General features: G+C 36.1%; 1 protein-coding gene and 1 pseudogene across 1 annotated transcript in view; one reads left to right on the forward strand and one right to left on the reverse strand.

Annotated features, from left to right (window-relative positions):
* Positions 1-254: 254 nt before the first annotated feature.
* Positions 255-6,454, forward strand: LOC135985028 (transthyretin-like; annotated as a pseudogene).
* A 4,670-nt stretch (positions 6,455-11,124) lies between these two features.
* Positions 11,125-12,810, reverse strand: part of B4GALT6 (beta-1,4-galactosyltransferase 6) — a 30,410-nt gene continuing 28,724 nt past the window's right edge. The window contains exons 8-9 of the mRNA XM_065629455.1: positions 12,509-12,610; positions 11,125-11,272 (exon numbers count right to left, since the gene is read on the reverse strand). Coding sequence (XP_065485527.1) covers positions 11,125-11,272; positions 12,509-12,610 — 250 coding nt within the window. The remainder of the gene's footprint in view (positions 11,273-12,508; positions 12,611-12,810) is intronic.

The following is a 12,810-nucleotide window of genomic DNA, read 5'->3' on the forward strand; positions in this document are numbered from 1 at the left end:
CTGCAGTTGAGCTAGGCAATATTCACAATATTTCCACAGTCAATGATAGAAGAGACTTATTTTTGCAGACAAAGTTCATGTTTGTATGGGTTACTTATTTTCTCATTGTTTACCAAGTAAATAATATGAATGATCATGTCGAAATTCATATGGTTTTCTGATAAGTAGCCTCAGTTTAGTGGCCTTGATATTAAAAAACACAGATTCCACCAGTTTCTACTTGCTGACACTGAGACTTCCTAGTGGTAGGCAAAATGGCTTTTCATGCTGTATTTCTTGTTTTCTCAGCTGGCCTGGCATTTTTCTCTGACGCTGCTCCACCAGTAGGTGTCTCAGGATTAAAGTCATTCATACCGATGGAGTGCCAGCCTTTTGTTTGTTTATATTTTAATTAGTGTAAATGAAAAATAGAATATTCCATTTTATTGCAATTATTTTGATTTTATGGTATGTGTTGACTGTAGTTCTACTGCTCCTTTTTCTGGTCCTTCTTCTCTTGTGATTAGTGAGAGGGCTTTATGGTTGGAGCAGCAGCATGCGTCATTAGGCTTGGCAACTACATGAAAAACAATGTGAGAGAAGAAAGCAAAAAAAAAAATGCATCATATTCACTACACAAAAGCCTTGGGCCTGTTGAAAAGTAACTAATAGCCCTTATAACACAATGAACAAGCTCCTGCTTTGAGGGATTTCATTTGCTGTTGCGAGATCCATGCCTTCTGTAGTCCTCTCCCTTCCTGCTCTACCCACTACGGCTGTTACATGTAAGCAAGAAGGGACCTCCACACTCATTGACGCAAGCAAAGCACCAAGCTAAAGCCAGGATCCCACTTCCAGAGGGCTCACAGACTCCAGCAAAGCCAGCTAGAGACAGACACTTCAGCCTGAAATTATCCTAGGACAGACTTGTCTCTCTTTCCTCCCCTACTCATTCTTCCTCTCAAGTTCTAATTTTTGGGAAAATGAATGCATGACCAGCCTTTGTGAGGAAGCAGACTTCCACTGAGCTCCTAGGCTGCACAAGCCAGGAAAATGGCTGGTGGCACTAGAGCCCCCATTGTCAATGCCTCAGAAGATACACCCACAAGGAGCCTGTGCCTTGCAGAAAGGAGCCAGAGAAGTCATGGCCTACAGGCAGTATAGATACATGCCCATACATCCATCTGATATAGGGCAGAGTTCCTGGCCAATGCGGCAATCAGTACATTGCAGACTATGAGAGGGGAAATAAGAGAGAGTTCTTAGTTTTTAACATCTATATCATGATCCATTCCACAATGACTAAAAGGAGATCAGCGATTGCTATTTTGACATCATCCCTGATTAGCAACTTCCACAAGGCACTGTTTTCCCCCTTTTCATATACAGAATTAGGGAATGGAAGGTCAAAGCCCTAATTCAACTCTGCCTTTGAATAGGTAAACCACCAGGGCTTAACTACTGCTTGTGATGAACATTTTGGGAGTGAAACTAGTCACCTCATCTTTGAAGGAAAGTTTTCCTCTCCTATCCCTGCATAGCTGACAGGGGCTGACAAATCTGATCCAACATTGTGTTAGGAGAGAGTCCGTGTGTGGTGCTTATCAAGTTTACAGCAGAATTAAGGTAACTCTATGGCAACAAGATATTAGTGGCTCTCACATCCAGAAAATTGTGCTCAAATTGCCACTTCAAAATACAGAGGAAGGGTTGCCAGGTTTTAAACATTCCTACTACTTTTGATGATTTAATTATTTTCTCTTGAGGTCACAATTTAGTTACAACTTCATGCTGGAGATGATGTGTAGCTAGGCCACGACGAAGAGAAAACAGAGAGACGTTCTCACACGCAGCCACAGTGCCGCCTCAGCGCTCATGGCTACACTCTCCCCAACAACTCATGACATCTTCCTCGCCCGTTCCACCACATCCAGCCCCCAGAAACCTCCAGGCTACATATTTCTGCAGTATACATTGATCTTGTTGACAAAAATGGTATATTCTGCAGATCTAAAGAATAAGATTCCTTACTGCTTTATTATCCGCTGTCACTTGTCTTTCTTACAATGTAAAAATTCTCTCTTCCTACCTGAAGGGCTCTGCTGACTCTAAGCATCCTCTTTTTATAAAAATTCTGGATTCAGTCCGAGGAAGTCCAGCTCCAAATGTTACAGTTAAGTTATATAAAGAAGCAGCAAATGGATCTTGGGAGCTGTTAAATTCGAAGTAAGTCATACCAAAATAATGAGTGAAATAAGGGAAAGGCAATGGGAAGAGGCCAAATAGATGGAAAAATACTGTCACATTCTCTAACATATCTTTTTCACTCAGAGGAAAGGTAACATACTATTGAATTAATTAATTGCAGACTGTCTTTTAACTGTAATACAGTTTCAACTACATAAATGGTTTTATAATGCTTTATAATTGTGGTGAGCACAAGGAAGTATTTTAAACTATCCCTTAATTCAATCATCGCTTCTCTTCAATTTCATTACAAAAGATTATATTACTTTTTAGTACTCACCAATGAACTGCTGCATTATTACCAGAACAATCAGGCAGACTCTTCTAGTTTGCTTGAAACTAAGACTCTGGTTGAGAACCTTAACTTTATTGGCTATTTTCATTCTTTCTAAATGGATTTTCATTTCATACAACACCACGGCTTTAAAAAGAAAACATGGAACTATTTTTAACATATACCACGTCATAATTGATAGCCACCTTTGCTTTAAGAAAGAGGAATCAGCCAAAAGGAGAAAATTTGGGGATAAAGCTCTCTCATCTCCTCCCTCATAGAGAAGTAATTACATCTAAAATAAGAAAAAATCGCCTAGATATGTAAATGATGTCATGTCTTTAAAAAAAATATAATTGTGGGATTTCAAATGTAGATGGCTTTTTTTTCCAATTTTAGTACACATTAAGACTTTAAAAACTCAAAAGCATTTTTTATTTAAAGTATAATCTGAAATGAAATTGAAAAAATTCTTAGGGGGTACACAGAATTAAAGCTCTTTCTCTGTTCCACAAGCAACTTCCCACTTCCACATTTTCTCCCCATGATATTCACAAAGTCTCACCCTCTTTCCTCTGTTAGTGGTCTATTCTACCTGAAAAAGTGAAATAGGTGCTTACTTATCATCAAATTTGAGCTTAGAGACTCAGAAGATACTTATAAAGATACTTGACTGAACAGCTGGATGTTGATGGAAACCTTAAAAACATACTTAACATCTGAAACAAAGAAGAAGGTAACCTTAAGGTATGCAAAAGTCCTAATAATACTAAATCAACCTCTCCAGTCTTGTTAATTTGTAAATAACTCAATGTTAGCAAGAGATTCTGAAATAACTGTTCTCAGTTAAAGATGTTTGGTTTTAGCTGAGAAAGCTTATTAGAGAAATGAACAGTTATCTAACAATGATGAATCTATGTCAAAGAAAACATAGACATTTGAACTGATAAGTCTGATAACTGACCACAGAGCATCTTGTAAGACACAAATGGTGTTCTATGACTTCATAGTTATAAGCTACACTAAAGCACAAATTCTAAGTAATGCACTGGATAATGACAAAAAAAAAAAAATCACTCAATTCTTTATTTTTCTCTGCAATTTGAATAAAATATGTTCAGAAAAAGATTCGTCAGCTAGAACATAAAGCAGTTGTTTGTGACTACCAAAGTCGGGCACTAACAGCATTGGTATTTGTGGATAACCTATGCAATCAAAAACCTTGTATTATATAACTTATTTCACAGAAATAGGTTTCAACTGAGACATGTCTGAGAGACAGCATTCAGTATTGGTTCTGGAGCCCCAAGTTGGTTGGTGTTCAAAGGTCTCTAGCTTCATGCCGGTACTATGGCCTTGGACAGCCCTGATAGCATCTTCAAATCAAACAAAACCATCTGTTTGTGGTGGGTGAAAAATCAACTGATCGATACAGACAACAGGGAATTCCATAAGGCTACACTGTCAGCTGACTTACAGCCATTTCAAGTAGTAAATCTCAAATTTCAGATAGCCACCTGTAAAAAATATTCATACTGATAAAACAACTCAATGTATTTCAATAAGAAAACTATGGAAAAAAAGAAAAATCAAGAGTTAACCCTACTTACTACCTGCAGAATCAGTGCATCATAGAGCTTCCACTTTGCTTACAGCAGTTAAGTTCTCCCTCTGAGTAAGTTCATTTAATTAACTCCAAGAGTCTGCCAAGAGTCTATGAACAACAACGCCAGCTTTTGACTCACTCCTAAACCATGCAGAGCAGTGACATGGCAGGCAGCCGCCTGCTGTGGCAATCGTGGAAATAGCAAACACCAAGATAAGCTCTGAAGCATCCATAGTACAGATGGACATAAGCCATTCCAAATCAATAGAAGCATTCATCATATTACTTAAGTTACAACACATCACTCAAGTTCAGTTGCTAAGAACTGCATTTTTCTCAGGCTTTTAAACAAAATGTAAAAGCGCATTCTTCTGCCATCACACAGACAAACCAATGACAGAGAGCTCCATGAGCTCACAACTAAAAAACAATTTGCAACAAGACTGAGCTTGACACAGCCTCTTACTGAAAGATACGGAGCTTGAACCCCTTCCATCACCATGCTGATATGAGTATTCATCTTCTCCTGTACTTCAGTTGCAAAGAATAAAGATACCTTATATGCCTAGGCTTCGATTACTAATTGCATGTTGAACTCTTTTCACTTTAAAACATTTTTGCATTAACACTTCAAATGCACAGTCTCAAAGCTCTGTAACAACATACTCATGAGACAATCTAGTTACTGTCTTCCCCATAACTCTCAATAAGCTCTTAGATGCATTACTTATGAGGAGGCTTTCTGTCCTTCTAGCTCTACTTCAGCCTGTGATTCTTTCTGTGACTATTTCTAGACACCTGAGGGAGAACAGGCAGAGTACTCTGTTAAGTCTCCTGGGAAATGGATTTTTCTGCTTTTGGATCCAGTATTTGTATGGCTGAAGACAAAGTTTATAATTTAGATTTTTTAAGATAATGGAAGTATGAACTGCACTCTGGATGCTTGGATCCTCAGTTTACAAGAGGAAAAAAAAAATACACAACAGGCCTTTTTAGTTTGCATGGGACAGAAACTGGCTAGATGGTGGCCCTAACCTGGTACTGAGGCCAGCTCCAGGTTTGGGACTCAGTGAAGGCTGCCCCCTTCCCCGCCACAGCATCAATCCTTTCACAAGACCTTTCAGCAGCAGCAGTCCAGTGTTGGTTGTTTGCTGGACTGCGACAGATCAGTGGCACCACCAGCTGTACAGTTCACAACTGCTGCTCAAACAGCCATTCCTCATCTCCTTGGAAAAAAGGTGTAAACACCTGGGTTAAATTTTGTTTCTGCCTCCCTGAAATGGATAACATTCTAGAAAGTAATGAAGGTTAATACTGGATAGTCTTGCCTTCAGTGATAACTGAAGTAAGAGTTACAGTGCAAGATTTACAGTGCAAAAGTAAACTGGTTATACATCAAGACAATATTTAAGTCTATATCCCAGACTAGAATTTAATCCAGGCTGCGAGAACCTCCTTTCTTAAAAACAAGCCTCAGTAGGGATCACGTTTTGCTCAGTTCACTAGTTGTTTCATATGCACCTTTTTTATTAATGTTGAAAAGACGATAAGCTACGCGTCACAGAAAGTTCTTAAACTGTGTCTATTTTAAAAGTTGACACCCATCAGGTCACAACACAAAATAATCTACTCTGTAGAGGGAGAAATCAAAGGACAGGACATGAGCCGATGAGGGAAATGTTAAAACAGCTGTTGTAAATGATTCATACATAAGGCTATTATCACATTGTGGCCAAAGGACTAATGCAATCCTTCTCTATCTACAAGATATGTAAGTAGGATTAAAGAAAATAATTGCTTCATATTTTGGCCTGATGATATTTATTGCAGCACTATGTTATGCTTAATTCTATTCCTCAAAGTTCAGGACTTCATAAAAGCAAGAAAAATATTCAAATACTTGAAAGAATGCTTGCTTTTTTTTAATAAAGACAATGGGGTTCAATGTAGGTCTTCAATAGGGAAAGTCTTGTTTCCGTTAATGAGTACCAACAAGGAAACACACATTTGGATAATAATTATATTTCATAAAATTTTAAATAAGTGACATGTATGCTTTTAACAAAGGATATTTCACCTGTGGGGAAAAAAAAAATGTGAGCAGGCAGTCAGAGATCACACTGATCAAATCACCACAAGAGAAGATGTTTCTATTAGATGAAATTATCACAATGGTTCCATCTAGGCTCATATCTAGAAGACAAATGAGAAATGGTATCTATGTTTTTTTCTTTTTCCAGATGGTATTCACAGCTAATGATGTTGGTTACCGACGTTACTCCATTGCCGTCCTCCTCAGTCCCTTTTCTTACTCAACCACAGCAGCAGTTAGTGAGCCAGTGGAATAGAAGCTGACATAAAGCATGAAAATTTAGATGTGTAAATTAAAACTTCCATAAGTGAGAAGAACTTAGTTTTCAACCATATCAGCAGCTTTAGATTTCATAGTAAATAGTAACAGTGATTTATCCACTTTGTTAACTTAGGAAGAATGCGTGTTGACTTTGTTTTCAAATACTCTCCTGAATAAAAGTATTCTGTATATCTGCATTCTGTAAGTATTGCTCTACTGAATAGAAGTTTAGGTTTGAAAAACTCATCACGTTTTAAAAAAAAATGCACTGAAGCTCCATTACTGGGATTCTGAGAATAAACTGAAGTCTTCCATGAAGTTAAACTATATTCCTTCCTGCAAAGGTAATGAACCAAGCACATCTGAATGGTGTCTCATGAAAAGCAAGCACACAGGAAACACAGTCCACCACGTACCATCACCTCTACCTTATTACGGAAGCCCATAATAGCTGAAGTCACATCAGACAACTACCCAGGGCCCCACATAACCATGAGAGAAACTCACTTCTCAATTCTGATTTGTAATATATAGAAGCAAAATAAGCTTAAAAGTGACAGCAAGGTAGAACAGCATTTAAGGATGCTACACATATTTAAAATGCCTTTTTTCCTGCTTTCCGATATATTATAACTGGTAACACTTCCAAGGGGAGTCCATATCCAGTGTTGCAGAAAAGTATATCCATCAAACACACCTGAAAAAGTTTATTCATATCTCTTCATAAAATCCCACAAATACCTTTGTCCTCAAAGTGCTCCCAAAAATTACTTGTACACCTCTAACCATCAGACACGTTTGTCATGGCTATAAGATACAAAGAAAAATAAGAAGGATAACTGACAATTCCTGAGAAAACCAGCTCCCTATTTAATGCCAGAAGAAATATGAATACTTTTGTTTCCCATTCTTGTAATCCACATATAGGGAAGATTACTCCTATGCATACACATAGAGAAGAGCTATTGGGAGATTCAACAGAATAACAAACCTATCTTGCAAAATTACACAAAAATGTTGAGTCATTTAGCATAATAAAACCAAAAGCTGAAAGCATATAAATACCAAAGAAAAAACAATTTGTTAGCCTAAGACTACTTGATCCCATCACAGCCTAACCTGATGTATTTGCTGGCCAGGTTTCCCTTCCTTTTGTTGTTACTTCGGGATACCAAGCGCTACAAAAATGAGCACTCTGTCTATCGACAAAACACAAAGAAGATATATTCTCCACAGAACCTCAGAATAAACAAACCAACACAATCTTTAGAACATTATATTTCATAAAAGACAATGATAAAAAAGTACAAACATTTTCATGAACAACAAAAAAACCAAAACTATGATAGTACACAGGAAATTCCCAGCATTTGTTTCAGTGCATTTTTCATTAATCCTATCTTACATACCTCTACAAATAAAATAATCTTAAGTACACTTCTTGCCGATACGCAATGGATCCTTTTAATATTTTTAAATAACTGCTTCGTTAGTAACCCACTACAACATAGTCATTAACAAACATAATGATAGAAAAATAGACTGGCAAGTTCCAAGAAAAAGGACATTTTGCACTTTTCAATATACTGTCTATTTCAAAATGGATTTTATATTTTATATTCTCCTACTTAAATGTGAAATACAGCAAATGGGTTTAAGAGCATATCAACCAGATTCCACTGTTAATATTTCTGTAACATTTTTACTTGTTATTTTGCAAGACCTTCAGAATCTTGTAAAATACTCCCTCTTTCTTTTCTCTCCACATTCACTCCTTGAAGAGATGTCTTTAATTTGCCTTGTCATCAATGCAAAAGCCAGTGTGATTGGCTTCTCTCTACATTTTACAAGAATCATGAAAATATCAGAAGGAATGTGCACAACTCTTAGTTCTGCATCACATTTATTTCGTTGAAGGCACTGTCTATGTTAAAATTCACCATGGAATAGTACTGAGTTCAAGCAGGTAGTTTGCAAACACTATTTTTGATCTAATTTGAGATGGCAATTTTTAAAACTTCCCAAAGAGATAAAAGGTATTTAAAGAAGAATGTTGGTTAACAAGTCATAATTTAACATCCATCTCTTTGGGGCACCAAAATGCAAACTTTAAGGACTCAGCTACATGTCATAATCCATTCACATACTGGTTTAAGTCACATTTTTCTAAGATCATACATGATTAATCACTTAGAGCTGTAAAGTTATAGTAGTTCAGCATACGTGTAATACAGTATGTATATATACATACATATGCATTAGAATTTTTTTAAATTGCACGTTAATTTCACAGAATACCTAACAAATGGGCACAAACACATGCTTTGGAAAACAGTACAGACCTACAGTATCAAAGGATGTTTCATAATCGTAAGTGTTAAATTGTAGGTGAACTTGTACTGAAAACCACAAATCACTTCAAAATTACAGCAGGGATTTAAAAATTTATTCAACAGTTCTTAAAGAATTGTATTAGTCTGTTATGAAATAAGACTAATTTTATTTTGAAGATGAAACTGTTCATACAGTGTATTAATTACCTCCCCCTTATCCATATGCTTCAGGATTATCTATACACTCAATTATAGAAAAATACATCAGGAGATGATCAAACCACATAAGCATAAGAAGGATGTTTTGTTCACTTTTTGCTCACTTTTTGTTATTTTCATTCCATTACGCCATTCCTAAAGCATATTAGAGTAACTCGTAGATTTTAAGGTAATTCCAATGTGGTTTCAAATATCTCTTAAAATTGTTCTCGACAACTTAAATCATTATATTTCTACTAAATATTTGGGATGCCTACAACTAAGCTCATAACTTTACTGAAGAATGGCTAAGGGCAAAATTAGCTGCTGGGATGTCAAAAAAATAAAAGGTGTTTATGGCAAACAAATGCAAATATACAAAGCACCACACCACCTGTGGCAGCAATTTAGGAAGCCAGCACATAGTAATGAGTTCAAGTTAGTATTCTTTGCCAACTCTCTTACAGAACACTCTATGGATGAACAATCCTTATTATATACTGCTTTCCATTCTTCATGGGAGCAGAAGTCAGTCTTTGGTTCCTAAAGAGTTGAGTAACTGTGACAAACAAAACAGTTTAGTGGATCTCGGTCAGTATCTTTGCATTAACATAGAAAATAATACTAAGGAAAAGGACCAGATCATTTAAGAAAGGGTGTAAAAAAAATATTAGTAAGAGATAATAATGCTTAGCAGTAGGATACTTTTAGGTAGCATAACATTACGAGCAAACAGAAGATACGTTTTTCATTATAAGCCAAGGAAAGAGGCTAGTTACGCATACATCTAACACCACAGAAATAGAGAAACAGACAGGACCAATCCTTAGTGGTACTGCGCAACCTCAATCTCATTGAAAGTCATCGACTTGAGGATACTTAGTGCATCATAGAAGCACTCAGCACTCTACGAGAATAGACCCTTAAATAGCTATATTGATTAATATATTACGGGCGGAATTTTAAGAAGGACTTGGTATTGGCCTGCTTTCAGTTCTGCTTATGCCACCATCACCATCAGAACAGTTTGGCCAACACCATGGTTCTGAAAATCCCACACTATAAGCATTAGAACTATTAGAACTATGTTTTCTTATTTTCTTAAAAAATCTAACTTTTATATTCTTCCAAAGAAGACACATTTTTGGCTCTTCTGATTTTGGAGGAATAAAAGTGCTGTTTACTAGGAGTAAAAAAAAAATAATAAAAGAACAATACCAAAATACTGTACGCACCCAGACACATTGTTTTAGGCATTAAAATCCCTGACATTGACACTAGTGGCACACTTGGAAACAGTTAAGAGTTCCTGGAGATCATAATACGCAACAACTGCAAGATTTTCCTCAATACACATGCAATATGCATATAAATAGGATTTCAGTGACAGGCAGGGTATCATACAATTTTGCTGGCAATAAATAAAATTAAAAGCTTTCTTTCTAGCAAGTTCATATATGAAACTGATTTTTCTATATAGATATGCAGGAGGCCTAGAGCTCAAAACTAGTATAACAGTTTACAGTCATAGCTGGCCAACAATTAATATTTCCTTCATTTCACATAAGGTATAACCTTTTTTAAGCATACGTACATTTTACACTTGTTCTTTCATGCTAATGAAAACCATTCTACAGAATTCAAATGAGAACACACAAATACATACTGCAGCATAAAATATTGAGCAATTTAAAAGCAATGTACACACAATTTACATCACATATTTACAAAACACATTTTAAAAAGAAACAAAAGCATTCATTTAAATACGAGGGGGGTGGTTTAGTATAAAAAAAATCCTGGAACAGGAGGCCTCTGTCCTTACTTCCAGAGAAGCTACAAGTCTCTTTTCTGCAGTTTATTTAGTTGAGTTTTAAGATGGAGAGTATGAAGAATGAAGGCTTGAACAGTAGTCTCATGCTGTAAACATCTGAGTGGTAGCTGCTGGCTTTTCTTTCAGAACAAAGCTCACGGTACATACAATCACTTCACTTCTCATCCCAAATATGCATCATCAAGTGGTCAAAAATCTCTAAGCTGCTGTTTATTGGTTTGGTTTTGTTTTACAGTGTCTATTAGTAACTTCCAGTGTTAAAAGTCTATTCTGGAAGGGTAGCTTGTCATTCCACTTCTATCAATAGTCTCTAACAGGAGCAAGTTCTGGTATGAGATTAACAGTTATATTTTTATACAATCTACTGACAAGTATTTTAGGAGTATATATTAAATTGTTCAACCCATCAATATACTGGCGTTCTCTGGAATACCTCAGAAGTTTATATCTGCAGAGGGAGTTGGAAGAAGAAAACATGAGAGAGATTTGCAAGAAACAATTCAATTATGTTAGACATGATACTGTAAGTAATTTCATTTTGAAATACTATCTAAATTCTGAAACTACCTCTCGGACCTTTGAAATTACCAAATTACCTACCTAAGGTTTAAAAGTAAGCCACTTTCTGTTTTTATTACACTTCGATTTTATGTTCACATACACAACGTTAACATTAAGACTAAAAATGAAAGAAGCCATTTAATATGTATACTTCTCCTGGTCCCAAAATAAACTGATTTTTAAAGAACGTTCATTTCTTTCATGTTCTTTTGCTATAAAGCTCAACTATGGAGCTCAGTGAAGACTTAGGAAACTTCACTGTTCATCAATACATACTTAAATGTCTGAATTGTTTTTCATGTCATTCTTGAGACTCCTACATTTGCAAACATGTAAATTTTAGGTCATTTAAAAGAACAATTCCCCTTCCCATGCCCCAGAGTACCTATTTACTCAAGTTTACTGTATACATCTATTTAAAAACTCTAAATAAAACAGAAAATACATATGTTCCCAGAAAAAGAGACACCTATCGATAACAGAATTGAGCAGTATTTAGAATTATCTGAAAACACATACCATAAACACTTTCTTTTGCATTTCACATTCTAATTTTTAGGTGTGGCTCATCTACTGCATTCTAGTTGCTACTCTGACCTAGAGTAGCCAGAAGCTACTGGCCAGTTAAAGTGTTTTGCATTTTTGTAGCAAAAAAAGGAACCCTAAAAGTTCATGTCAATGTAAGCAAGAAATGAGAAGACCTGTATCTCAGAAAAGGAATGAAATATGATGTAAGAAACCAATCCTTGAGGAGTTTTAAAGTCTGTTTTCACAGAGGAGCCATTTCCCGTAGCTGTACTGCTTTCTTTTGTAGAATAGTCAAATTAACTAACTAATGGAGCCCTGACAGCACTAACGCCCAAACTATTACAGAACAATGGCATTCTGCATCAAAGATTATGACGAAAACATCTTCTGACACACAAACTCAGTCTCTCTCATGGCTAAATAAGAAATATCTGAACACCAAACACAGTATGTTTAAGAAAATGCAAAGTTTAGCACTAAAGAGGGAACAACACTGATAAGCACTGACTGACTATTTGTATGTGTGGAAGATTTGCATGTAAGAAGAAATATTACATCTTTAGCTCTAGTATTTGAACAGTTCTGTTTTTCTTACCGTCCTAAAAACTGGACTTCACCTCTGTGATGATGAGGAATGGATTTGTACTTCCCTAAATCTCCCTCCGGCCTTGTTACGTTGTATCCAGCATAATGAACCCTGCAGTATAATACAGAGACATCTATATGAAGAGCGTTAAGAATGTTTTTACAAGTTACAGCAAAAGTGAAAAATATGCATCAAACCTTGTAAAGCTAAGTCTTTGCATTCACTGACATTCTCTCCCAGAAGAAAACTCAAACCGCTCCTAACACAACTAAAAAAGCTGACAAAACCAATACGTTTTGAAATAATAATTT

This window comes from Caloenas nicobarica, chromosome 2, assembly GCF_036013445.1.
Source record: "Caloenas nicobarica isolate bCalNic1 chromosome 2, bCalNic1.hap1, whole genome shotgun sequence".
NCBI lineage: Eukaryota > Metazoa > Chordata > Aves > Columbiformes > Columbidae > Caloenas > Caloenas nicobarica.